General features: G+C 36.1%; 1 protein-coding gene and 1 non-coding gene across 2 annotated transcripts; one reads left to right on the plus strand and one right to left on the minus strand.

Annotated features, from left to right (window-relative positions):
• Window positions 1-9,629: 9,629 nt before the first annotated feature.
• On the minus strand, window positions 9,630-9,736 carry LOC115696048 (small nucleolar RNA R71). Its single transcript, XR_004007648.2, has one exon. It is a non-coding gene; the product is annotated as a small nucleolar RNA R71 (small nucleolar RNA).
• A 4,072-nt stretch (window positions 9,737-13,808) lies between these two features.
• LOC133036872 (uncharacterized) lies at window positions 13,809-14,219 on the plus strand. The gene has a single exon (XM_061113636.1). It carries the CDS (start codon window positions 13,809-13,811, stop codon window positions 14,217-14,219), a length of 411 nt encoding a protein of 136 aa, XP_060969619.1.
• The last annotated feature ends 12,285 nt before the right edge of the window (window positions 14,220-26,504 follow it).

Consider the following 26,504-nt stretch of genomic DNA (forward strand, 5'->3'; position numbering starts at 1 on the left):
AATACAAATAGTTTGTATAGAAATAATATCTAAAACTTAAAGTGTTTTTCTTAAAATTAACTTTAAAATATTAAAATGAAAATAAATTTTCATATATTTTAAAAGTTAATTATGTTGCTAATTCAATTTTATTAGGTTAAACTAATTTAATTAACCTAGCACAGTTATTCAAATCAGGCAAATGGGCCTTCACAATTGGGTTAGTTCATGTGAGGGGGTGCTCGGTTCAGTATGTCGTACCCACTTCTATGGTCCCAACTCTCACATAAGGCCCAAAAGAGAGGAATTTAACCTTAAAATAAATAACTGTTATTAATTGAATAGGTCCAATAACTAAATGGACCTAAATAAAATCTATCATGGTGTGACATTTTATTTAGCAACAACCTATATGCATCTATATAGTAAAATAAACATATAGGCTCACACAGGCACACATTTGGATGGATCCTATCATGTTGCTAGGTCATACACAGATGAAAGAAGATTGTAAAATTCACCTGTTACAAATTATTTACTTGACCAAGGGAACCATGAGTTAAAATCAGATCATTGGATCTGATTTTAAAAGTTAATTATGTTGCTAATTCAATTTTATTAGGTTAAACTAATTTAATTAACCTATCACAGTTATTCAAATCAGGCAAATGGGCCTTCACAATTGGGGTAGTTCATGTGAGGGGGAGCTCGGTTCAGTATGTCGTACCCACTTCTATGGCTCCCAACTCTCACACAAGGCCCAAAAGAGAGGAATTTAACCTTCAAAATAAATAACTGTTATTAATTGAATAGGTCCAATAACTAAATGGACCTAAATAAAATATATCATGGTGTGACATTTTATTTAGCAACAACCTATATGCATCTATATAATAAAATAAACATATAGGCTCACACAGGCACACATTTGGATGGATCCTATCATGTTGCTAGGTCATACACAGATGAAAGAAGATTGTAAAATTTACCTGTTACAAATTATTTACTTGACCAAGGGAACCATGAGTTAAAATCAGATCATTGGATCTGATTTTAAAAGTTAATTATGTTGCTAATTCAATTTTATTAGGTTAAACTAATTTAATTAACCTATCACAGTTATTCAAATCAGGCAAATGGGCCTTCACAATTGGGGTAGTTCATGTGAGGGGGAGCTCGGTTCAGTATGTCGTACCCACTTCTATGGCTCCCAACTCTCACACAAGGCCCAAAAGAGAGGAATTTAACCTTCAAAATAAATAACTGTTATTAATTGAATAGGTCCAATAACTAAATGGACCTAAATAAAATATATCATGGTGTGACATTTTATTTAGCAACAACCTATATGCATCTATATAATAAAATAAACATATAGGCTCACATAGGAACACATTTGGATGGATCCTATCATGTTGCTAGGTCATACACAGATGAAAGAAGATTGTAAAATTTACATGTTACAAATTATTTACTTGACCAAGGGAACCATGAGTTAAAATCAGATCATTGGATCTGTCAACAAGTTAACCATGGCTATTTGCAATCAAGCAAAAATATGTTTTAAAAACTTACAAACAAGCTAAAACAAATACTCCTGCAACAAGGTTAGCTGGATAGTTAAATGTAGGATTTATTTAATTTTAAATAATTAAATTTCGAAAAATAATTAAATAATAAAAAATATTTATTTTCGAATTAATAATAAAATAATATTTAAAATTAAACCTGCAATTTTCAAAAATTAGGTTTCAACTAACCTAAATATCATTTCAAAATTTGCTAACTACTTTTTAAAAATTAAATGTTATTTTATAAATAAATATTAAATAAAAAATTAAAAAAGATAAATAAATATCTTTTTCAAATTTTATGATTTAATTTAAATAAATAAAATAACAAAATTTAAAAGTTAAAAAAATATCTTACATCTATTTAAAATATCATGATTATAGTTGTCTTATTTTAAATTTAAATAAGGTCAAATTATTTTAAAAAAAATAATTTAAAAAATTTAATATCTCACCTTAAATTTAAAAATAAGATAAGATATAATCAAATTTAAAAATAAGATAGATAATTAAGCCAAAAGATAGATATTTACTATTTTCAAATTCGAATTACACTAATATCATGAATTAAATTTAATATAATATTAATTAATTTAATTATGATAATTAGAATTGAAATAGGAATAGTAAATGTCTAAATACAAAACTACACAAAAAATTGGAAGTTAAATCCATGAAAAAGCATGAAAAATCGAAGAAAAACGAAAAAAATGCGAGCTGTACGGAGAGTATGCAGTGCATACATGTCCGCGCGCGCTCAAGGGTTGCACTGCCGAGAAACCTCGTTGCAGGGGAGGGATTGCAGCATTTCTGCGCGCTGATGAGCCGTTCAGACAGGCGCTCGTCGAGCAGCTTGTCTGAATGCATGCTGTCCGCGCGCGTGGCTCTGATGCATGATCCTGTTTTTTTCTGAAACTTCAAAAAATCATAACTAATTCAAATTAAATCGAAATTGAGTTCTGTAAAAAATTAAATTGCTTAATTTTTTCCATTCTATCCAATAAAAATAATTCCAGAAACAAAATGTCAATTATTTTTCATGAAAATTCACAAACATCAATCAATCATCATATAACACTCAGCACAACATGAAACCATCCAAATAACAAACAATCGTTTTAAAGTCCAAATTTCTTGCAAGCAAATCAATTACCATGGCTCTGATACCAGTTATTGGAATTTATTTTACCAGGATCTTAGATCTACTCACAAGTATGTTGTTTAACACCCTAAATATGAACTTTCTAAAACGATAAATAAACACATATAAAGTTAAGAGAACCTTACATTGATGTAGCGGAATTAATGTCTCCTTCCACTCAGATCTCTAACCCTTGTATCCTTTCTGTCGCAGAGTATTATCAAGATCTAAGCCCGAATGTCCTTCTCTTTGTGTGTGATCCTTCACAGTCTTCCAATCTATGATTGAGTTACCACTTGCTGTGTGTGGGCACTTACTCTATCACTAAGGTTCAAAATTTATGAAGAAGAAAAGAGAGAGAGTGATTTCGGCCAAAGAAGAGAAAAGGAAGGCTCAGTTTTTCTGAAGAGAAATTTTCTAACAGAAAAGGTTATTCAAAAACATGTGTGATTTGACTGAGCCATCACTTTCTATTTATAGGCAACTACTTTGTTTAGGTTAGGAATTATTTGGCATTAAAATAATGAAAATATCAATTTGAAAATCCACTTTAAGTGGCCGGCCATGGTGTGTGTAATGGGCCCCACTTGGTTTTGCAGTTTTCACAAATTTTATTTCTATTTTCTCAAAAACGCCAATTTTCTAATTCTAACCAATTTAAATGCCAAAACTAATTATTTAATAACTAAAATAGATTATTAAATAATATTTTCATTTAATTTAATTATTAATTAGACATATAAAGTATATTAATAAATAAATAAACCTAGAATCTCTTTTTTTTACAATTTCGCCCCTGGTTAGTGAAAATTCAGAAATTAGACATAGTCTAACTTTAGAATTATAATTGATTAATTACAAATCAATTATTGAGTCTTACAAGCAGTATGTTCTCAACTAGAATGGGGACCATGGATCTATATGTTGAGCTTCCAATAAGTGAACCGAATTTACTAAGTAAATTCATACTTATTAATTCTTCGTTGAATCCACTGTTAGAACTTAGAATTGGACTCTCAGACTTATATAGAGCATATTATATGTTCCACGATATAGATATGCTATCTCATTTAACCATTGTTATAATCTTATTGTGATCAAAGATCCTCTATATAGATGATTTACATCGAGATGGGATAATTTTACCGTTCTCACCCCTCAATGTATTTTGCCCCTTAAAACACTTAGCTACCTGTAAATGATGTTTAGTGATAAAAGAATTAGTCACTTAAACAAGAGCTCATCCATTTACTTCTATTTAGCTAAGCTCGAAAAGAATCATCACTTGACTTCTATACACCAGTAGAAGCTATAGATTCCATATTTATGTTCAGCACTCCCACTCAATCATACTATCATGTTCCCAAAATATACATATCACCCTGACCCAAAAGTAGGCTTAACTAATAAATCAAAGAACATGAATAGTACTCCTGAGTTGAGCCTAAGCATATCAGGATTTAGATTCTTTTAATCTTAAGATCAACTATTGATATTCACTTGGAAAGATATAACGGTAAGTTTGTAATATCTTAACTAAGTTGCAATATCGGTCCAGTCTAATGTATACTCCATACATTCGAAACTAGTATACTTTACTAATGTCCTGGAAAGAACATAACACTTACTCCAAGTGTAAGTACACATCATCGCTGATTATCACATTAGTGTAAATCCAAAACACTAATGAAACAGGGACTTAGTCTTTTGATTCATATGATGACAATCACATTCCACTGTGTTGACAATACTGTAATTGTGAATAAACATATGATCTAGATTTAACTGATTTTGTGTATAAATGTAATAAACATATTAAACCATTAGCATGTAAAATTCATGCAAACATAAATCACTTCAAATTTCTTATATTGATAACTAATCAGATTGTAAAGGGTTTTATTTAGGGCACAAAACCCAACACATGTGTCCTATGCCACCCTTGATGATCCGCCCACAACGTGTCATGACATTCACTTAGCACTGTCCTCCTTAGATTGCCTACCTTCAGAACAAACAAACGCCCACCTTTGGTCCACAAGAGGTCATCCTCTACCAAAAACTGAGTTGTCTTTCCTTTTCTACCAAAAACTAGGTCCTTCTCCAGGTTCTCCTTGATGCGCTCCTTAGTCGGTGTACCCACTTAGCTAGTTGACATACCCGCTAACACTTTTAGAGCTGCTAACTCTGCTTTACGACTAAGGGCGTCAGCTGCCTGATTGACACATCCTACCTTGTGCTCAAAGTAGAAGTCGAATTCTACCAGGAATTCCTGTCATCGGGCCTGCTTGGGAGTCAGTTTTGGCTGCGTGAGGAAATGACTAACAACAGTGTTGTCCATCTTCACCACAAACTTCGACCCCAACAAGTAATGCCTCCACGTCAGTAAACAATGAATAACTGCTAGGAGCTCTTTCTCCTGCGCTGTGTACCGCCTTTCTGCTTCAGAAAGCTTGCGGCTCTCAAATGCCACGGGGTGGCCCTCTGCATGAGTACCCCTCCCAAAGAATAATCTGACGCATCTATCTGTAATTCAAAGGGTTTGCATACATCTGACAGGGCTAATACAAGATCTTTAATCATGGCTTCTTTCAGACTTTGAAAAGCTTCTTCGCACTTCCCAGACCACGTCCATGTAACACCGTTCTTCAACAACTCTATCAAGGGTGTCACTCTTCTCGAATAGCCCTCCACAAATCGTCTATATTAATTGTCTAGACCGAGAAATGAGCGTCGTTATTTTCACATTGGCTGGGGTCGTCCACTTTTGGATCGCCCGCACCTTTTCCAAATCCATGCGGATCTTCCCGTGTTCCAAAACATAATCCAGGAACATGATACTTTCTTGAGCAAAGAAGCACTTCTCTCGCTTCACATATAACTCCTCTTTCCTCAACTTCCGAAACATCGTAGCCAAGTTTTCCCGATGCTCTTCTAAAGTGACGTTGTAGACCACGATATCATCTAGGTACACCACCACAAACTTGTCTAAGTCTTCATGGAAGACTTCATTCATGAGTGTACAGAACATGGTTGGCACATTTTTTAATCCAAACGACATGACGCAAAACCCGAATGCCCCATATTGAGTAACAGAAGTAGTCTTTGGTTCATCCCCTTCAGCGATCCTAACCTAATAGTAGCCTAATCTCAAGTCCAACTTCGTGAAGTATTTTGCTCCACTTAGCTGGTCAAACAGATCAACGTTCAAGGGAATGGGGCATCTGTTGTGCACAGTCACATTGTTGAGGGCGCAGTAGTCTATGCACAGTCTCAAGGTCCCGTCATTCTTCTTTTGGAACAACACGGGGGCACCAAATGGTTCCTTTGATGGCTTGATAAATCCTGTCTCCAACATCTGCGTTAGCTGCCTCTTCAACTCCTTAAGTTCTGGGGGAGACAATCGGTATGTTGGTGTAGCTAGGGCCTTTGCACCCGTCATAAGCTCTATTTGGTGATCAACTCCCCTCCTGGGAGGCAGTCTTTTTGGGAGTTCTTCCGGCATCACATCTTTGAATTCATCTAACTCCTGCTCAATTACAGGTAGAGTAGACTCCTCCACTTTTGTATCATACACGACGGGAGCAATGACAAATATTGCCCTCTTTTTCTTCAGGCCCCTCTTCAGTTGCAGGGCTGATAGTAGCTTGACTTCTGGGGGCTCTCTCACTTTAGTGGGAACCACTGAAGGATTCTCACCCATGATCAGTAGATTCCCTGTTGCTGGAATTGGAATGACCCCCTTCTCTGCTAGAATCTCCATTCCCAATACCACATCGAAGTCATCCATGCGAACAGCTACAAGATCAAGTTGCCCTCCCATCCGTCGATCTTGCCATTCACTTTCCTGGCCACTCCAATCGTCGCCACGGCCTTCGAATTGACTGCTTTCATGTGGCACGCATCTTTCTCCAGTTTTAGGCCCACCCTCTTGGCTTTGATTTTGGAAATGAAGTTGTGTGTTGCGCCAGTGTCAATCAACACGTTCTTGGCTTGCGTACCATTTAAAGTGGCCTCCACAAACATCAATCCCTTCTCAAGGGCTTTCTTTCCTCCTGCGCCATGCTTCTTAAGAGCAGCCATCAATCGAACGACGCTCATGGACGCGCAGTCTTCATCTTCATCATCTTCCTCACATCCTTGCTCCTCTTGAGCAATGGATGCCTTTATGGCACTCAACTTGAACTTGGTGGGGGCAAGAAGCTGCCCTATGTGGGCCTTGACAAAGCCAACACTTAAGGGGATTCTTCCCTATTGCAGCATAACTTTTAGAGGAGGAGCTAGATTCAGGAGTGCTCTTATCCCCTCCCCCACTTTTACTCGTCCGTTGCTTTCCTGACTTTTTACTCGCAGCATTGTTGGTGCTGGTCTAGGGATTCGTCTTCTTCGGCTGCAAATTCTCAGAGGTGTAATCAGTCAGCCGCTCGGCTGCAGCTTGAGTAGTGGCGAAATCTGACACCCACTACCTTTGCAGCTCTTGTTTAGCCCACGGCTTGAGTCCTTTGAGGAAGTAGACAAGTCTGTCGACTTCATTCATGTCCTTAATGTCAAGCATCAATCTAGAGAACTTCTTTACATAGTGTCAGACTGTCCCAACTTGCTTTAACTCTCTCAGCTGGTGTCGAACCAAGTAGGTGACATTCTCTGATAGGAATTGGCCATTCAATTCTTTCTTGAGGTCCTCCCAAGTCTCAATGGTCCACTTACAACTCTGAATGTCTTCATACTTTGTCCTCCACCACAACTTGGCATCCCCAGACAAATATATGGTAGCTGAGGCTACCTTTGCTTCTTCAGAGTCGGTCCGCACGACCTAAAAGTACTGCTTCATGCCAAAGAGAAAGTTTTGGAGATCCTTCGCATCCCTCACCCCTCCATAACATTTGGGCGTAGGTGCTCTCGGTCGGCCATACTCCATACTTCCATATCCCCCGATATTTGCACGCTCTGCTGCTATCATGGTAAGATTTAACTTAGTTGACATTCCTGCTAATGTTAGGTTATATTTAGCCTATGTTTCGGGTCTTTAAAGTTAGCATTTTCTCGTCTATTGGTGTCTTTTGGAGCAGTTTTACGATTGATTTTCATTGTTTCAGGTTCGCGGGGTGTTAAAGTTCAAATTCAGTCAAATGGTGAAAAACTAGGACAAACTGGAAAAAAATTGGAAAATTCGGCTCCAGACGCGTCAGTAGTCGCGACCTCCCAAGAGCCAGGACGCGACCCTTTTTCCTGGTCGCGACTCTGGTTGCGACTTCGAGGATTGGCAGAAACTCGGTTTTTCGAGTTTTGCCTATAGTTGCGACCAGCTTAAATGCTAGTCTCGACTAGGTACGGAAATCGCAGATTTGACCTAATTTTGATTTTTTCTCAAATTGGAGGCACACCTCTCACCCCTATATAAGCAATATGACCCTGAATGTCAAGCTAAGCAGAAAAAGACCTAAAAAGTGGATGAAGGTGGAGAGGAAGCTATCTTGAAGATCCGGAGCGATATCACCTTCTAGTTTCTTTCTTTTACCCTTAATTTCTTCTTTTATGTTTAGTTTTGTTTCTGAATTAATCATGGATGTTTTTAGAGTTATGATGAACTAAATTTCCTATTAAGGGAGGATGATGAATGTTGTTTAAGTTTATGCCTAGTTAATAAATAATTGCCATTCCTTCATCTTGTGTGTGAATACTATCTATATTTGTGTTTAATGCCATGTGCAAGCTTGATCACCTCTTACATGTTTAATGATCTCAATTCAAAATCTGAAAAGTGAGAATTGAGAATGCTAAAATTGGATAGTCTAGCTTTTGATGTGAAACGAAAGTATTTACATAGCCTCAGTGACAAATAGATTATTGCTTAATGCTGATTTTGTGTTGATTTAATTAAGAAGTTAATTAGAGAACATAATATTTAGAACCTAAAATATTTGAAAAGAGTTAGGTTAATTTACAATCTGTCATTCACATTAAGATAAGGACAGCAATTAGGTATTAACATTGGTAACTTATCAACAGGATTCAATTCCCTAATCTCTCATCTTGATTAATCGTTGTTTATTTTCTTTTTAATTTTCTGAGTTATTTACTGTTAAATTGCAAAATTATTATTTTACCAAATAGAATCATAAGTATAGTTTAGTAGTACTTAATCCAATTCCCTGTGGTTCGACCTCACTTGCGTGACATACTACTTCATTGCGTATACTTGCGTAGTAAACATAAAATTCGTAACAAGTTTTTGGCACCGCTGCCGGGGAATTGTTTAAAGATTAATATTACACAAAATTATACTAACTTCTACTTTGGTATATTTTCTCTTACTGAAAATCTAACCTTTCTCTTGCAAAACTGTTCTTATCTATTTCAGGTATTTTGAGTGCATGCGCCGCCAAGGGGAAGCAGTTATACTACCCATCGACCCTGAAATTGAGAAAACTTGTAGGAGAAACTGAAGGAACAAGAGGCAAGAAGGAGTTTCAGCAACTGCTGAAACAACAGAAATCATGGCTGTTAATGTGAATGCGAATGCTGCAAATAACGGCAATAATGGTGGTGTCGTGGAAGATCAAGCTAATGGCCGTAGCTTGAGAGATTACATTCTCCCTACTCTGACGGGAGTGCAGTCATGTATCAGGCCACCGGCAGTGGATGTGAATAATTTTGAGATCAAACCTGCCATACTTCAAATGGTGCAGTCTTCAGTTCAGTTTGGTGGCCTCCCTTTTGAAGATCCTAATCTGCATCTCTCTAACTTCGTGGAACTTTGTGAGACTTTTAAAGTTAATGGAGTTAGTGATGATGCCATTCGACTGAGACTGTTCCCATTCTCGCTCAGAGAACGAGCCAAGAGTTGGTTGAACTCCTTGCCACCCAACTCTAGTGCCACCTGGAATGATCTGGCAACGAAATTCTTGTCAAAGTTCTTTCCTCCAGCAAAGTCTGCAAAGCTGAGAGGAGAAATCAACAACTTCTGCCAACAAGATAATGAATCTCTCCATGAGTCTTGGGAGAGGTTTAAAGATCTGATCAGAAAGTGCCCTCATCATGGTATAGAGAAGTGGATGCTGGTCCACAATTTCTACAACGGGTTGGTTGGTAACACTAGAACTCTAATAGATGCAGCAGCTGATGGAGCCTTTATGAGAAAGAGTGCTAATGAGGGTTATGATCTATTGGAGGAGATGGCTCTAAACAATCAGCAGTGGCCAACTGAAAGGAGTCAAACTAAGAAGGTAGCTGGTGTGTTAGAGGTTGATGCCATCACAAAGTTGACAGCTCAGGTTGAGGCATTGACAATGTTAATTGCAGGGCAAGCTAAACAAGCCCAAGTTGTTTGTGAGATATGTGGAGGAAGTCATCACTTTTCAGAGTGTCAAGCAAATGTGGATGATTTGCCAATGGATGAAGCTAAAGCCATTGGAAATTTTTCGCAGAATAACAACAACAATTATGGGTTCAACTAGGGTGGTAACCGAAGAAACAGTGGGTTCTATCAGCAACGAAATTAGAACCAGACACAGAACCAATAGTTTAATCAGCAACAAGCCTCTGGTGGAAATTCTAGCTTGCAAATAGATTTACTGCTACAATTCATGACTGAAACTAGATCTTCAATTAAAGACCTGCAGACTCAGATGGGCCAACTAGCAACTTAGGTAGCAACCCGTCCTCAAGGGAATTTGCCTAGCACAACTGAAGTAAACCTAAAAGAAAACTGCAAACCAATTACTCTGAGAAGCGGTAAGAAATATGATGGGCCTGAATTGCCACAACCAGCTGATGGAGATAAGGTGATTAAAGCTCAACCAATGCCAACCCCAACACCAACAGCAGAGAAGGCTACTGATAGCCCAGCACAACCACAACAGTCTCCACCAATTAGCATTGATCACCATGTTAAAATACCTTATCCCCAGAGACTCAGAAAGTCAAGTCTAGACAAGAAGTTCACCAAATTCCTAGAGGTTTTCAAAAGACTACACATTAACATTCCCTTTGCTGAAGCTTTAGAGCAGATGCCAAGTTATGTGAAGTTCATGAAGGAGATTCTGTCAAAGAAGAGAAAGATGTAGGATTATGAGACAGTGGCCCTAACTGAAGAGTGCAGCGCCATTCTATAGAAGAAACTCCCTCCCAAACTCAGAGATTCAGGGAGTTTCACTATTCCTTGTACTATTGGGAGAATTGAAGGAATAAATGCACTATGTGTCTTGGGAGCCAGCATTAACTTGATGCCTTTGTCAGTGTTTAAAAGATTGCAGTTGGGAGAAGCCAAGCCAACCACAGTAACTCTCCCATTGGCGGATCGATCACTAGCTCATCCTAGAGGAGTCATTGAGGATGTGTTAGTTAAAGTTGACAAGTTCATCTTTCCAGCTGACTTCATTGTTCTGGATATGGAAGAAGATAGCAATGTTCCAATTATTCTTGGGAGACCATTCCTGGCAACTGGCCAAGCCTTGATCGATGTTCAGAAGGGTGAATTAAAGCTGAGAGTCCAAGGAGAAGAAGTGGTCTTTAATGTGCTAAAGGCTATGACATACCCAAAGGCAAGTGATAACTGTTTCCTCATTGATTTGATTGATGAAATTGTGAGTGAGAAAAAGCTGCTAGATGATCCTCTTGAACTGAGCTTAACTGAAGATGAATTGACGGAGCAAGAGGGACACGATGTCATGGGTTATGTTAAGTGGCTTGACTCCTATGGGCCCTTGAACATAAGGTATTATGAGGAATTGGGAGCAGTTCCAAAAAACCTAATGCCATCTACTGAAAAGCCTCTAGAACTTTAATTGAAGGTGCTTCCTAGTCACTTGAGGTATGAGTTTTTGACTGAAGATAAAAAGCTGCCAGTTATTGTGTCAACTTCTCTTTCTGATGTGGAAACTGATAGACTACTGAGGGTACTCCGAGCTCACAACAAGGCCATCGCTTGGACACTTGGTGATGTCAAAGGAATCAGTCCTTCAACGGTGATGCACCGAATTCTAATGGAAGACAATGCCAAACCTACAATCGACGCACAACGTAGACTCAATCCACCCGTGAAGGAAGTTGTCAGAAAAGAAGTAGTCAAGTGGTTGGATGCTGGAGTGGCTTATCCCATTTCAGATAGTAAGTGGTTTACCCCGGTGCAAGTGGTTCCAAAGAAAGGTGGAATCACTGTAATCAAGAATGAAAAGAATGAGTTGATTCCTACGAGAAGAGTCACTGGTTGGAGGATTTGCATCGATTATAGGAAACTCAATAAAGCAACACGAAAAGATCACTTTCCTTTCCCCTTCATTGATCAAATGCTAGACAGATTGGCGGGGCAAGAATATTACTGTTTTTTTGATGGCTACTCTGGATACCACCAAATTGCTATAGCACCTGAAGATCAGGAAAAGACTACTTTCACATGTCCCTACGGTACCTTTGCTTTCAGAAGAATGCCATTCGGTTTGTGTAACGCCCCTGCTACTTTTCAAAGGTGTATGATGGCTATCTTTTCAGACTTGATTGAATCTTGTATTGAAATCTTTACGGATGATTTCTCGGTCTTTGGTTCCTCCTTCGATCATTGTTTAGAAAATTTGGAAAAGGTGCTAACTAAGTGCGAGAAGTCTAACTTGGTGCTAAACTAGGAGAAGTGCCACTTTATGGTAACAGAAGGAATTGTTCTTGGGCACAAAATCTCAAAAGCAGGAATTGAGGTGGATAAGGCTAAGGTTTCAACAATAGAGAATTTGCCACCTCTAGTTTCTGTAAAAGCAGTGAGGAGTTTCCTAGGACATGCTGGCTTCTACCGAAGATTTATCAAGGACTTCTCAAAGATCTCAAAATCTGTGTCCAGTTTACTTGTCAATGGTGTTCCATTTGAGTTTGGAGAATATTGCTTAAAGGCGTTCAAAGTTCTAAAGGAAAAATTGATTTCAGCACCAATAGCCACTTCACCAAATTGGGAGTTGCCTTTTGAGTTGATGTGCGACGTAAGTGATTATGCAATTGGAGCGGCCTTGGGTCAAAGAGTTGACAGGGTGTTTCACACAATCTACTATGCTAGTAGAACCCTGAATGATGCTCAATTAAATTATGCCATTATAGAAAAAGAAATGCTAGCAATTGTGTTTGCTTGTGATAAATTCAGACCCTAACTGATTGGGAATAAGGTTATTGTTTACACAGATCATTCAACGATCAAATACCTTATGACCAGGAAGGATGCAAAACCGAGACTGATTCGGTGGGTACTTCTACTTCAAGAGTTTGACTTAGAGATAAAAGATAAGAAGGGCACTGAAAATCTGGTAGCAGATCACTTGTTAAGACTAGATCTGGAAGAAAGTCAGAATACGAAAGAGGTACAGATAAATGAGCAATTTCCTGATGAAAAACTCTTTAGTGTGAGGGAAAACCTGATGGTACCATGGTATGCTGACTATGTCAATTTCTTGGCTGCAAAAATAACTCCTCCTGAGCTTTCGCGTCAACAATTGAAGAAGTTCTTTTCTGAAGTGAAACATTATTATTGGGAAGAGCCAATCCTCTACAAGCACTGCGCCGATCAGATAATTAGAAGATGTGTGCCTGAAGAGGAGATGTATTCTATCCTAAATCATTGCCATGCTTTACCATGTGGAGGACATTTCAGTGGGACCAGAACTGCTGCTAAAATGTTGCAAAGTGGATTCTTTTGGCCAACGCTATTCAAGGATGCTACTACCTTTGTGCACGCATGTCATTGTTGTCAACGGACATGGAATATCTCAAGAAGAAACGAGATGCCTTTAACTGGAATTTTAGAAGTGGAATTGTTCGATGTGTGGGGGATAGACTTCATGGGTTCTTTTCCTTCATCTTTTAGCAATCAATACATTCTATTGGCTGTCGACTATGTATCTAAATGGGTTGAAGCTGCAGCTACACCACAGAATGATGGTAAGACAGTTCTCCACTTCTTACAAAAGAACATCTTTACTCGGTTTGATACTCCTCGAGTAATCGTAAGCGATGAAGGGAGTCACTTCTGCAATAAACAGTTTGAAGCACTCCTTTCAAGATATGGTGTCCGACATTGAACTGCTTTACCATATCATCCCCAAAGTAATGGCCAAGCTGAAATTTCTAATCGGGAGATCAAGATGATTCTAGAGAAAACAGTGCAAAGATCAAGGAAAGATTGGTCAAGAAAATTAGATGATGCATTGTGGGCATACAGAACTGCTTTCAAAACACCGATTGGCATGTCTCCATATCGGTTGGTGTTTGGAAAGGCTTGTCATCTGCCGGTGGAGTTAGAGCATAAAGCTTTTTGGGCCATGAAGACTCTTAACATGGAATTAAAAGCTCCAGGGGAGAAAAGGCTGCTACAGTTGAATGAGCTAGAGGAGTTTCAAAATGAAGCCTATGAGAACGCAAAAATCTACAAGGAGAGAACTAAGAAGTGGCATGACCAAGGTCTAGTAAGGAAGGAGTTTCAAGCTGGGCAGCAAGTGTTACTATTCAATTCAAAGTTAAAGCTGTTTCCTGGAAAGTTGAAGTCAAGATGGTAAGGACCATTCACAGTAGTCAAGGTGTTTCCTTATGGAGCGGTGGAGTTAAAAGGTGATGGTCCAGCAACTTTCAAAGTTAATGGACAGCGTTTAAAGCTCTACTTGGGAGGTCAATTTGACCAAGCCAAGTCCGTCATGATTCTGGCGCCACTATGAAGAACACAGCTCATCGTCCGGCTATATGACGATAAAGACAGCGCTCCTGGGAGGCAGCCCAAGTGTTTTCTTTATTTTTTTTTAAACTTTTTGATTATATTTTTAGTCTATGCTTTAGTATTTTTAGTATTTTCAATTTTTAGCTTAGTACCAGACATTATTTTTTTTTTCAGTTGAATCGTGAAAAACGTGAAAAAAAAAAAGTTTTATTTTTTCAGACTGGAGCCCAGTTGTCGCGACCAACCGGTTCCTGGGTCGCGACCCTTTTTGGTAGTCGTGACCGTGGTCGCAACCTGGGGTTTTAACAGAACCTCGGGAAATTTTTGGTTCCAGAAGTCACGACTAGGGTCAACCCAAGTCGCGACCTATTTTCCAAGTCGCGACTTCCCCTTTTTCCAGAGACGGCTTAAATTCAATCGTAAGCTAGTTGCGACTAGCCTTGGGCCAAGTCGCGACCATCTCGCGATTTTTTCTATAAATCCCAATTTTCCCCCCATTCAACCCTACACCAAAAATTCAAATTACAAATTCCTCTCAGCCGAACCCTACCCCTTTTTCTCTCAAAAATTCAAATTTTTCTCACCAATCTTCAATCTTTTCATCTTTTCTTTAATTTCTCAAACCCAATCCATTCAAAAACCCAATTTCACTCATCAATCTACACATATCATCAAAAACCATACCAAAAATCACCCATAACACCCCAAATCCAAAAAATTACAATTGTCTTCATCTTCAACCTCATGCTTTCAATAACATTCAACAATGGAGGTGGAGTAAAGCTTCTTCGGGTTTGTAAGTATCACTTCCTTCAATCTTTACGGAATTTGATTCACTTTTTCTAGATTTTGGGTGGTGTAATTGTGTGTTGTGCAAGAATATTGTTGATATTGGGTTTGTTAGTATTGTATTGTGGTGTTGAGTATTTGGGAATATTATTTGAGTGATTTTGAATTTTTGGGAAGTAGAAAAATTAAGGGGAGGTGCTGTCCAATATTTTTAGCATTATTTAGAAAAGAAAAAGAAAAGAAAAGAAAAAAAAGTATTCTATTTTTGCTAAAAAAAACAATGGCGCCTAGAGATCTAGGAATGTGGAGGAGGGTTTGTCTTCAAACCCACCAACTACGGATTTTGATAGAACCCGGTTTGGTAACATAGAGGCCCAAAATCGTTTCATGAGAATTAAAAATAGGGCTTATATTGAAGATCAAGGTATTGAATTCCCGAGAATCCTTTGAGACGTCAACCACGTTTGAGACAATTCGAGCTCAAATAGAGAGGATGAAGTGGGGGAGCTTTGTGGATGCTCGGGGACGGGCTAATGTTACTATGGCCTGTGAATTTCTTGCAAATTGGCCCAACCGCTGAAATGGAGAAGTAAAGGTGCGTGGAAAGAAGGTTCCCGCTACTGCTGATGCTTATAATGTGATGTTCTCTGTCCAAGATTACACTAGGGAAGAACAACGCCTCGAATTATTGAGGAGGAAGAGCAGTTTGATATGGTGGATGTGGCAGAGATGGTGGGATTTGTTGGGTTGAGGTTCCACGACAACGATGGCACAGAGGGGTCGCCAAACATCCTATACCGGTGTTAATTGAACCCTGTGGCGAAAACATGGCTGTACTTTGTAAGTGCTCGGTTAGTGCCAAATAAGCACTTCTCCGATGTCCAAATGGATCGCCTGAAATATGTGTACGCCATAATGAAGGGGTACAACATAAACATTGGACAAGTCATCAGGCATAGTATTGATCAGATCGTACAAGGAGCCACGAGAGGTGGTTTTGGTTTGGCGGGAGTTATAACAGAACTCTGCGGGGCATATAAAGTTCCCCAATTGGAGTATGATAACATGGTGTTGCCACTTCGCAAGATGGACATCGCCTTTGTCAACAGGCTGAAAGAGCCACATCCCTATGGCCAGCCTCCACCTGATGCACCGCAAGGGCGTAGGCGGCAACGAGAGCCTAGTGTTGAAGAAGAAGAGGAGCAGCCCCTACAATTGCCTGGGCCTATCAATCCCATGATACAATACAGTCATGCACAGCTGAGTTATATAATTCAGTAGAACAACCACATGGAACAATACATGGTGCAGAGGAGTATCCATGATGAGGGACAAGTTCAGCAACTTAACTCTCTCATCAACAGAATGAACATCGGGATTGATGACCCGAATTATTTGGCGCAACCTCCTCGGTTCTACCCATATGACCAGCCGCCACCACCCAACCCTTTCTGAGAGGGTCTCAGGTATTCTCTTCTCTCTGCATTTTATTGTATACATTGGGGACAATGTCATTTTAGTTTGGGGGAGAGACTTAAAAATTTTAAATTCTACACTTTAATTTCTGCATTTTAATTTTCTGTTTTAGTTTTTGTTTTAGTTAAGGAATGGCAATAAGCTTGATGATAGTTGTATACTGCTGATTAGTGTGATGTGATCTGAAATTGTAAAATAACTGTGTCCTTGATTCTGTTAACTCTTTGGATTAGTTTGGATGCTTAGAAACCTGTGTTTATCTGCAAATACTCAATCTGTGAAAATTGTTATAATTGTTTTATTATGGTTTGTGGTAAGATTGACAGGATAGTTTAGAACTTGCATGTTTATTCTTTTGAGACGAAATCCTTGATAGTGTTCAATTGGAATATGACTTAGGCATTTGTTGGATAGTTTGAGCCTTTCAAGCCTACCGTAATAATATGTATCCCTAGTTAACCTTTTTAGCCTAAACCTGTTATGTTTCTCACCCATTGATTTGAAAAATTGCAACCACACTATTAATTTTTCTTCACCATGTTATCCATGATATCATAAGCTACATAATTAGTTTGGGGGAGGAGAAACATTTAGTGTGAGGAAATAGTGAGAGGGAGAAAAACTTGTAAGATTGAGAAGAGAAAAAAAAATTGTGTAACTCAATGTCACTAAAAAAGAAAAACAAATGAAATATGAAAAAAAAAAAACAATAAAAAGTAAAAATAAGTTTGGAAAAAAAAGATTCAGTGATGTTGGAAAAATAATAGAGATATCTTCTATCAATCTTGGTAAATTCGGGAATATTATGGGATCTTAGAAACAGAAAAGTAAGAAGCTTGTGGGTTCTGTTTGTGTGCTTATGATATCTTGAGCCAAAATTGTCTTTTGTCTATCCCTGAATATCTGAGCCATATTACCTAAGCCTTGAAAAGACCTAATGATTCCAAAGAATACTGTCAACATTAGTGGAGAAAGGTAAGCATGCAAGCTTATGAGTTATCGGGCTGTGGAACTGTTGGAAAGAGTAAAACTTTTATAACAATGTTTCACATTTGAATAAATTTTTGAAGTTGTACATAGTGTTATGAATTGAGCATCTGAGTTAATTGTTAGAGTTAGTAAGATCGAAATTCTAGTTTATACAAGGAAGAAAACAGAGCATGAGTCAGCAGCGTATTGATTATCTGATAGCGTAGTTAGTTTTTTTTTTTTTACCTTACTCGGGGGCGAGTAAGAATCTAGTTTGGGGGAATTTTGTTAGGTTATATTTAGCCTATGTTTCGGGTCTTTAAAGTTAGCATTTTCTCGTCTATTGGTGTCTTTTGGAGCAATTTTACGCTTGATTTTCATTGTTTCAGGTTCCCGGGGTGTTAAAGTTCAAATTCAGTCAAATGGTGAAAAACTGGGACAAACTGGAAAAAAATTGGAAAATTCAGCTCCAGACGCGTCAGTAGTCGCGACCTCCAGAGAGCCAGGTCGCGACCCTTTTTCCTGGTCGAGACTTCGAGGATTGGTAGAAACTCAGTTTTTTGAGTTTTTCCTATAGTCGCGACCAGCTTAAATGCTAGTCGCGACTAGGTACGGAAATCGCAGATTTAACCCAATTTTGATTTTTTTCTCAAATTGGAGGCACACCTCTCATCCCTATATAAGGAATACGACACTGAAGGTCAAGCTAAGGAGAAAAAGACCTAAAAAGTGGATGAAGGTGGAGAGGAAGCTATCTTAAAGACCCGGAGCAATATCACCTTCTAGTTTCTTTCTTTTACCCTTAATTTCTTCTTTTATGTTTAGTTTTGTTTCTGAATTAATCATGGATGTTTTTAGAGTTATGATGAACTAAATTTCCCATTAAGGGATGATGATGAATGTTGTTTAAGTTTATGCCTAGTTAATAAATAATTGCCATTCCTTCATCTTGTGTGTGAATACTATCTATATTTGTGTTTAATTCCATGTGCAAGCTTGATCACCTTTTACATGTTTAATGATCTCAATTCAAAATCTGAGAAGTGAGAATTGAGAATGCTAAAATTGGATAGTCTAGCTTTTGATGTGAAACGAAAGTATTTACATAGCCTCAGTGATAAATAGATTATTGCTTAATGCTAATTTTGTGTTGATTTAATTAAGAAGTTAATTAGAGAACATAACATTTAGAACCTAAAAGATCTGAAAAGAGTTAGGTTAATTTATAATATGTCATTCACATTAAGATAAGGACAGCAATTAGGTATTAACATTGGTAACTTATCAACAGGATTCACCTCCCTAATCTCTCATCTTGATTAATCGTTGTTTATTTTCTTTTTAATTTTCTGAGTTATTTACTGTTAAATTGCAAAATTATTATTTTACCAAATGGAATCATAAGTATAGTTTAGTAGTACTTAATCCAATTCCCTGTGGTTCGACCTCACTTGCGTGAGATACTACTTGATTGCGTATACTTGCGTAGTAAACATAAAATTCGTAACAACTAACTCTTCCCAAATGGTTGTGATAGACACATGACAATCCTCTATAGAATCATTGAAGGAGTCTTGTCATGCAGCCTACCCATTTTGTAGCACAGTGATAGCAGCCTGCATGTCTGTTGTTGCTTGTTCTAATGCCCTGATGCGATCCACCATCTGAGGCACACGTGATGTTCTGGTAGCAACTGTTGGGTTTTATGCCCTAAATAAAACTCTATTTCAATGTAATCCAGATTATTCAATATCAATCAAGTAACAGAAGTATTTTTCATTCATTTGTGTATGTTTTGGTTCACCTTATCAATTGTTTGTCTTTTTGATTTATAAGTTCATTCAAACCCTTTTCACATACTTGATCATTTTTATTGTGTTGTCAACACAGTTGAAAGTAAACATGACTATGTGAATAAAGATTCCTAGATTTATCAGAATACTGGGTTTTACTGATATGACAATCTACAACAGAGTTTACTTGCATTTGGAGAAATGCTATGTTCTTTCCAGAATATTGGTTAAAGTAAAGCTCGGGTTGGATGCATGGAGTATGCATTGGAATGGACCGATATTGAACTTTGAAATAGATTTATTAAACTTACCGTAATATCTATTCAATTCAATATCACTTAGTTGATCCTAGATCAAATGATCTAAATCCTGATATGATTAGGTTCAATCTCAAGAGTATTATTCGTGTTCTTTGATTTGTTAGTTAAGCCTACTTTTGGGTCAGGGTGATACGTACATTTTGGGAACACGGTAGTGCAATTGAGTGGGAGCGCTAACATAAATATGGAATCTATAGCTTCTATCTGGTGAATAGATAGCAAAGGATGATTTTCTTCGAGCTTAACCAAACGAAAATAAATGGTGGATTACTCATTTCACTTAGCTGAAATATCATTTATACAGGGTTAAGTGTTTCACGGATAAAATACCTTGTAGGGTGTTACGGTAATTAAATCCCTTTACAGTGTAAAATATCCATATAGAGGATCATTGATCAAATTAGGATTATAACAATGGATAACTAATGACGTGTCTATATGGTGGAATATATAGAGCGTTCTATATAACTGAGAGTGCAATTCTAAGTTCTATGCGTGGATTCAACGAAGAATTAATAAGTCAGTGAATTTAAGTTGTAAATTCTTGATCTACTTATTGGAAGCTCGGATATATAGACCCATGGTCCCCTCACTAGTTGAGACAATATTACTTCTAAGACTCATTTAATTGATTTTAATTAATCAATTATAATTCTCAAGTTAGACTATGTCTATTTGAGAATTTATCACTTATTAAGGGTAAAATAGTAAATAGAGAATTTGAAGGGTATATTTATTAATTGGGAAACTTTGATTAGTTTTATTATTAATAAATAAATGACAATATATTATTTGATAATCAATTAGAATTATTAAATAATTAGATTTGACATTTATGTGGTTGAATAAGGGAATTGGCAGTTTTTGACAAAATGGGAAACTAGGAATGATGGAAAAGGAAAGTTGGAAAAGTGGAAGGCTTATTTCAACAATTGCTAGGCCGGCCACCTTTGCTTCCCTTTTCCCATTTATTTTTCATTTTTTAATGCCAAGTAATTCAACCATAACCTTATGTGGTCTTCTATAAATAGAAGGTAAAGGCTTCAGTTTTTTAACACACTTCGACATTATTTTCTTTCACTCAAAATCATCTTGAAGCCGCCACTCTCTCTCTCTCTCTACCTTCTCTGTTTTTTTCGAAATCCTCTAAGTGATAGAGTAGTGCCCACACACATCAAGGAATACCTCAATCATAGTGAGGAAGGCTGTGTAGAATTCAGAGTCAACAAAGAAGGACATTCAGGCTCAGATCTTGATTGTACTCTGCGACAGAAAGGAATCAAGGGTTAGAGATCTGAGTGGGAGGAGACATATATTCCGCTGCACCCAATGTAAGATTTCTCTTACTTTTATGTGTTTAATTTTCTATCGTTTTAGAAGTTCATATTTAGGTTATTAAATCAACATACTTGTGAGTAGATCTAAGATCTTGGTAAAATAATTCCAACAGCAACATCTCTCCTCTCGATCACAACTACCCTAGCCAACAAGTTAGCATTGTCTTGAGCCAACGTGGCAACTTTTTTTTGTGTCGCTGTTGGCCCTGAGTTCTGATTGTTGAAGGTTAGATCCCTGACCCTCTCGTCTAGGCCATCTAGTTCCCCCATGCGCTTCTCAAGCTCTAGAATTCTTTGGGTATTGCTTACCATTATGTCGTATTACCAAGCTTCCCTTTCTCTTGGCTCTGATACCAACTGTCACGGGCCGCCTATTTGGACACTCCAACGTAGGTGGAATGTGCGGCACTTGCTGAACTAGCAAGTCAGCCTAAACGCGCTTACAGGAAAACAATTTCAAAGGTTAGGCACGATACATGTCTCGCACATGTTGAGTGCAAACAAGAAGCATGAGCAAGCAAACACAAAGCGTCCCCAAGGACCAATCTCACACAACCAACAAGCAAACATATAGACAAATGGCACGCAATGGCCCAACAAAGGCAACAAACAGGCATAACAAAGACCATATAGAAGCATACACAAGAAGCATGGATAAACATCATTTTATTATTATATGGCCTTGATACGGCAAGGAAGTACACAGTTGGGCCCCTATCATGCTGGTGACAAGGTGCTTCATAAGTCACCAGGTCACCCCCCCTAAAGAGCTTATTGGGATTTTTAGGAACATACATGATTATAGCTCTCTATACATATTTGAATGGAAATACAATGAAAGAAAGCTAAACAACAAAAGGCTCCCCACACTAATGAGGTGCTTGGTGCAAGACTTGACTAATGATCAAGCACCAAGGCATGCTCATGTTACAAAATGGCCCCATTGTGGGTGTGCCGTGGAGCAGCAAGCCACACTCAGCAGGATGTCACTACGTGCTTCTGGTTCGATTTCTTTAATCTTCTTCATGTCATCTCCTAACTCCTTCAATTCTTCCTTGTAAATGGCTTGGTATACACCCTGATGAACCAGAATTGCTTTCGTTTTAATCCTCCACAGTCCAAAGTCATTGGCTCCATTGAACTTATCTACTTCAAAGTGTGCGGAAGCCATAGATCACTTTGTTGATTTTGTTCTTATTTCAAGAAACCTGAGCTCTAATACCAATTGTTGTGAAAGATCACCTTGGGAAGAACACAATAAACACAATAATGATCAATGAAACTAATTCAAGACAATGCACTAATATGAGAGCAATTATAAACCAGTAGCAAAAACATTAAACACACATAAAGAACATATGAACTTAACGAGATTCGAGCAAGGTAATGGTGAATCACCTTGCCTACATCCCTGCTAAATAAAATAGCCACAACAAGGGCCTTAGAGAATCTTTATTAGCTGATATTTAATGAGAGATTACAACAGTTCCAATTACACAACTTGAGATGTTTTGCTTCTGCAATTGAACTCACTTGTGGTGATGATGGCAAACAATGTATCACACCATTACAAGCACTCAAGGGCACTCACAACTCATCTCTCTCATTCTCTAAACAACATGTAATTCATTTTCTATCTCAATCTTGTTTCTCTTGAAAAATAAACAGTCACCAAATGATTCAAATAGAGCCTTAAATAGCAAAGCTAGTATGAAGACTCAAGCACCAACTGTCATAGCTGACAGTTGGTTAAATCGGTTATGTTAGGTACTGCACGGGTAGTTTAGGGATTTTGATATTTGGCCAACTCACAACAATACAACTATAAATCAAGCATAAAAAAGACTAAAAAAACGGTTTATTATATTTGCTGAAGAGGTAATTTTTTAAATAAAAAAATTCAAAATGTAAAAATAAAAAAAAAAATTCCATGTTGAAGTACTTTTGTAATTTTTTTTTAAATTTTTGGTTAATTATGTAAATTTTTCTATCATTTTCTTTTACGCTATTTGTAATTTTGTATTTAATTTCAGTGTCGTTTTTCTTATTCTTTATTACGTGACGACACACAAACTTTTGTCGTCTGGTATTTAGAGATTCGGCCCTAGGCCTTGCAATGCATCTAGTAAAAATTACATGAAATATGAGATTTGATACTAAAATTACAAAAGTATGGTATTTTTCTCACATTTAAGATTTTTTATGATATTTGATATGCCACATTTTTGTAAATCTAATATCCAAACCTATATTTCATTGTTTTTGTTTCTAGCTTTATTGGTTTAATCTTTTTTTTTTATTATTTTATATTTTCATTTTAGGCTCTTTGTTTCTCTATCTTTTCTTTATACTCTAAATTTTTAGTGGGTTTTGTATTGTTTTGGGGTATCATTTGATTATTAGAATGTATAATATTAACCCACCTCTATTTTTGTTATTTTTATATATGATTTATCTCACTCTTCTTTTTTTATTATTTTTTTTATAGTTTCTATTGTATTTTTGTCTATTTTTGGTTCTAGTTTCTGATTCTCTTTATTTTTTTGCTCCATATTGTATGTTCGAGAATGAAGTTAACCAAAATAAAAAATTAATCATAATAGAGAATGAAGTTAGAAGTTTGGTTACTAGCTAGGTATGATATAAAATTTATATGTTCAAAACTGGATTTTAAAATTAGTATCGTTTTAAAATTTAGTTATTAGGCATTGTGTATTTTGCATTATGTTGTTGATGAAACTGATTTTTTTCTACCTCTTTAAATGAAATTAGCTTTTTCACTGTTGATGAAACTGATTTTTTTTCTACCTCTTTTAATGAAATAATTAGTTTGTTGATTGTTAATGAAACTGAATTTTAAAGTTAGCATTGTTTTTAGATTATAATTTTCTTTTCATCATCTTGTTGATGAAACTGTTTTTTCTTTCTTCTACTTCTATTAATGCTGATGAAATTAATTTTTTAAGTTTGTATCATTTTTAGATAAAAAAATTTTGCATTGTGTTTTTTTAGTATGATGATGATAAACTAGCTTTTTTTTTGTTGCTTTTATTGAAATAATTGGTTTATTTTAATGTTTATGAAATTAATTTTTAAAGTTGGTATCGTTTTTATATTACTTGTTTTTTATGAAACTTGATTTATTTTGTGATTCCCTTGGTGATATTTACCTCATATTGAATGCTCAAATCAACTATGACTTTTGCTCAAGCAAATAAGAGATTAAATATCAAAGGAGAGTATGAAGTTAGAATTGGTGTATTAAGTATTCATATAAATTTATATGTTAGAAACTTATTTTAAAGTGTGTGTCATTTTTAGATTATATCTTTTGCATTGTATTTTTTTTATTATTATGTTCATGACGAAATTAGTTTTCTGATTCCTTTTATTATCTTTATCCCATTTTGTATGCTTAAATTAACTCTAATTTTTTAAAAGCAAATGAAAGATTGAATGTTAAAATAAAGAATATAGTTAGAAGTTTAGTTATTAGATATTCATATAGAATTTATACATTTGAAACTGGTTTTTAAAGTTTGTAATATTTTTTGATTATTTTTTTTTTTTTTGCATTGTCTTTATTATGTTATTGTTGAAACAATTTTTTTCTACTACTTTTGATGAAATAATTAGTTTATCCAATGATGAAAAATACAGGGTAAAACTATTTTTTAATAACCATTTTTAGAGCTGAAGCAATAATATCATTGGCTTTGGCACATAAAATAATATTTATCTAATCTTTTGTTTGTAATGAAAACATGAAATCATCAGTCTCGTACACTTATTCATTTAATTATTTCACGTGGTTCACAGGTTTAAAACTAGTATTGCAAGGTTCGCATCTATTTGAAATTGGTTTAACAGGTTTTAATGGTTTTGAAATTAGTTTCACAGGTCTTAAGGGTTTTGTAATGGGGTTGCCCTGTTTTATGATGTTATTGTATATTTTAATTTTAAGTTTCTTTTTATTATTTTGTTTCTAGGTTCAAAACTTGTTTTCACACTTATATTTTATTTGAGATTATTGTTGTGCATTGTATGATATTTTTATTGTATCTGTAGAGTATTCTTTTTGTATTTCTGTATTTTATTGTGTGTGAGTGTGTGCATTCTCTATTTGGTTAACTGAAGAAACTAGTTTCAGTTATCTTTAATATTTCTCATTTATGCTTTGTTTTCATAATTTTCATTTTTATTGTGTAACCAAACTGATTTTGTTTGATTTTTCGAATGTTCATTGTTGTTGTAAGATGAAACTGGTTTCGATTTATTTTTATTTTTTGTTCAGATGGAATTTGATTCCTCCAATAAGGATGCAATGAAAGATGTTGCTAACGATTCAAGTGCTATCTTTGAGAAGAAACTTCCTCTAACTAAAATTAAAAATTCTTAAGAAGGTTAATCACAAGTACAAAAAAGTAAATCTGGCTAAATTTTAAGGGTTCATCTTTGGTATGTATTAATAGAAGCATATATTTTTTTTAAAAAAAAAAATTATCTTCTTATGTATGTTTTATTTTTTTAGTTTGTTATACTAGATAACTGGTTTTCATGTTTAATTGTTGTTTTACGTAATTGAGGTTTAAGTTTCATTCTTTCTTTTGTTATTTTACGAAATTGGTTTTACTGTGTCAGATTTATGTAATTTGCTTGCTTTATGTAACTAGTATTTTTGTGTCACTTTTTAATTGGTTGTTTAACATAACTGGTTTTAGTAATTTATCTAATGTAACTAATTTCTCTAATTTAATTGTTATTTAGTTTTTTTTTTTTTTTTGATAAATCAGAGAAATTTGTATTGCATCAAATATCTTTACAACCTATCCATCTTTGGTTTAAAAAACCAATTTATTTACAACAATTCAATCCAACTCTTATTCTCCTTACTAACTTTTTTTGTCAAAAATAATCTAATTCTATATTTATCATCATTTTCACTCTTTTGTATAACACTTTGAATTCCAGCAGCTTTCATTTCGGTTTTTCCATAATGGGTAGATCGATGCTGTAATGGCAGCAGCCATCACCCTCCTTCGGCTCTTTTGAGAGCTTTGATCGAGCCAACCACCTGAAGAGATGTGAAATGCTACCTGCTCTTGTACTCCATGCTAGCCAATTTTTTATTTCTGTTAGACATTTCAAGCTAAAAGTACACTCAAAAAATAAGTGTTCAATCTATTCCTCATACTTCTCACATATTACACATTTTGTATCCATCACAACATTAAACTTTTTCAGTCTAGTCTTTGTTTGGAGACGCTTTAGCACCAAAAGCCATAGAATAAAACTATGCTTCGGTACATTGAGTCTATTCCAAACAACATCCGCCTAATGAACCTTTGGTTAGTTTTCAACAAGCATTTGATAGACTTTATTAATGTTGTATGTACCTGTTATAAGTGGCTGAAAGTTGATGCCTTTGAGATGATCCTTGACAGCC

This window comes from Cannabis sativa, chromosome 4, assembly GCF_029168945.1.
Source record: "Cannabis sativa cultivar Pink pepper isolate KNU-18-1 chromosome 4, ASM2916894v1, whole genome shotgun sequence".
Classification (NCBI taxonomy): Eukaryota; Viridiplantae; Streptophyta; class Magnoliopsida; order Rosales; family Cannabaceae; genus Cannabis; species Cannabis sativa.

Bases quoted from the DNA above. Each gene is read 5' to 3' on its own strand.
- LOC133036872 (XM_061113636.1), top strand. From the start codon at position 13,809: ATGATTCTAGAGAAAACAGTGCAAAGATCAAGGAAAGATTGGTCAAGA.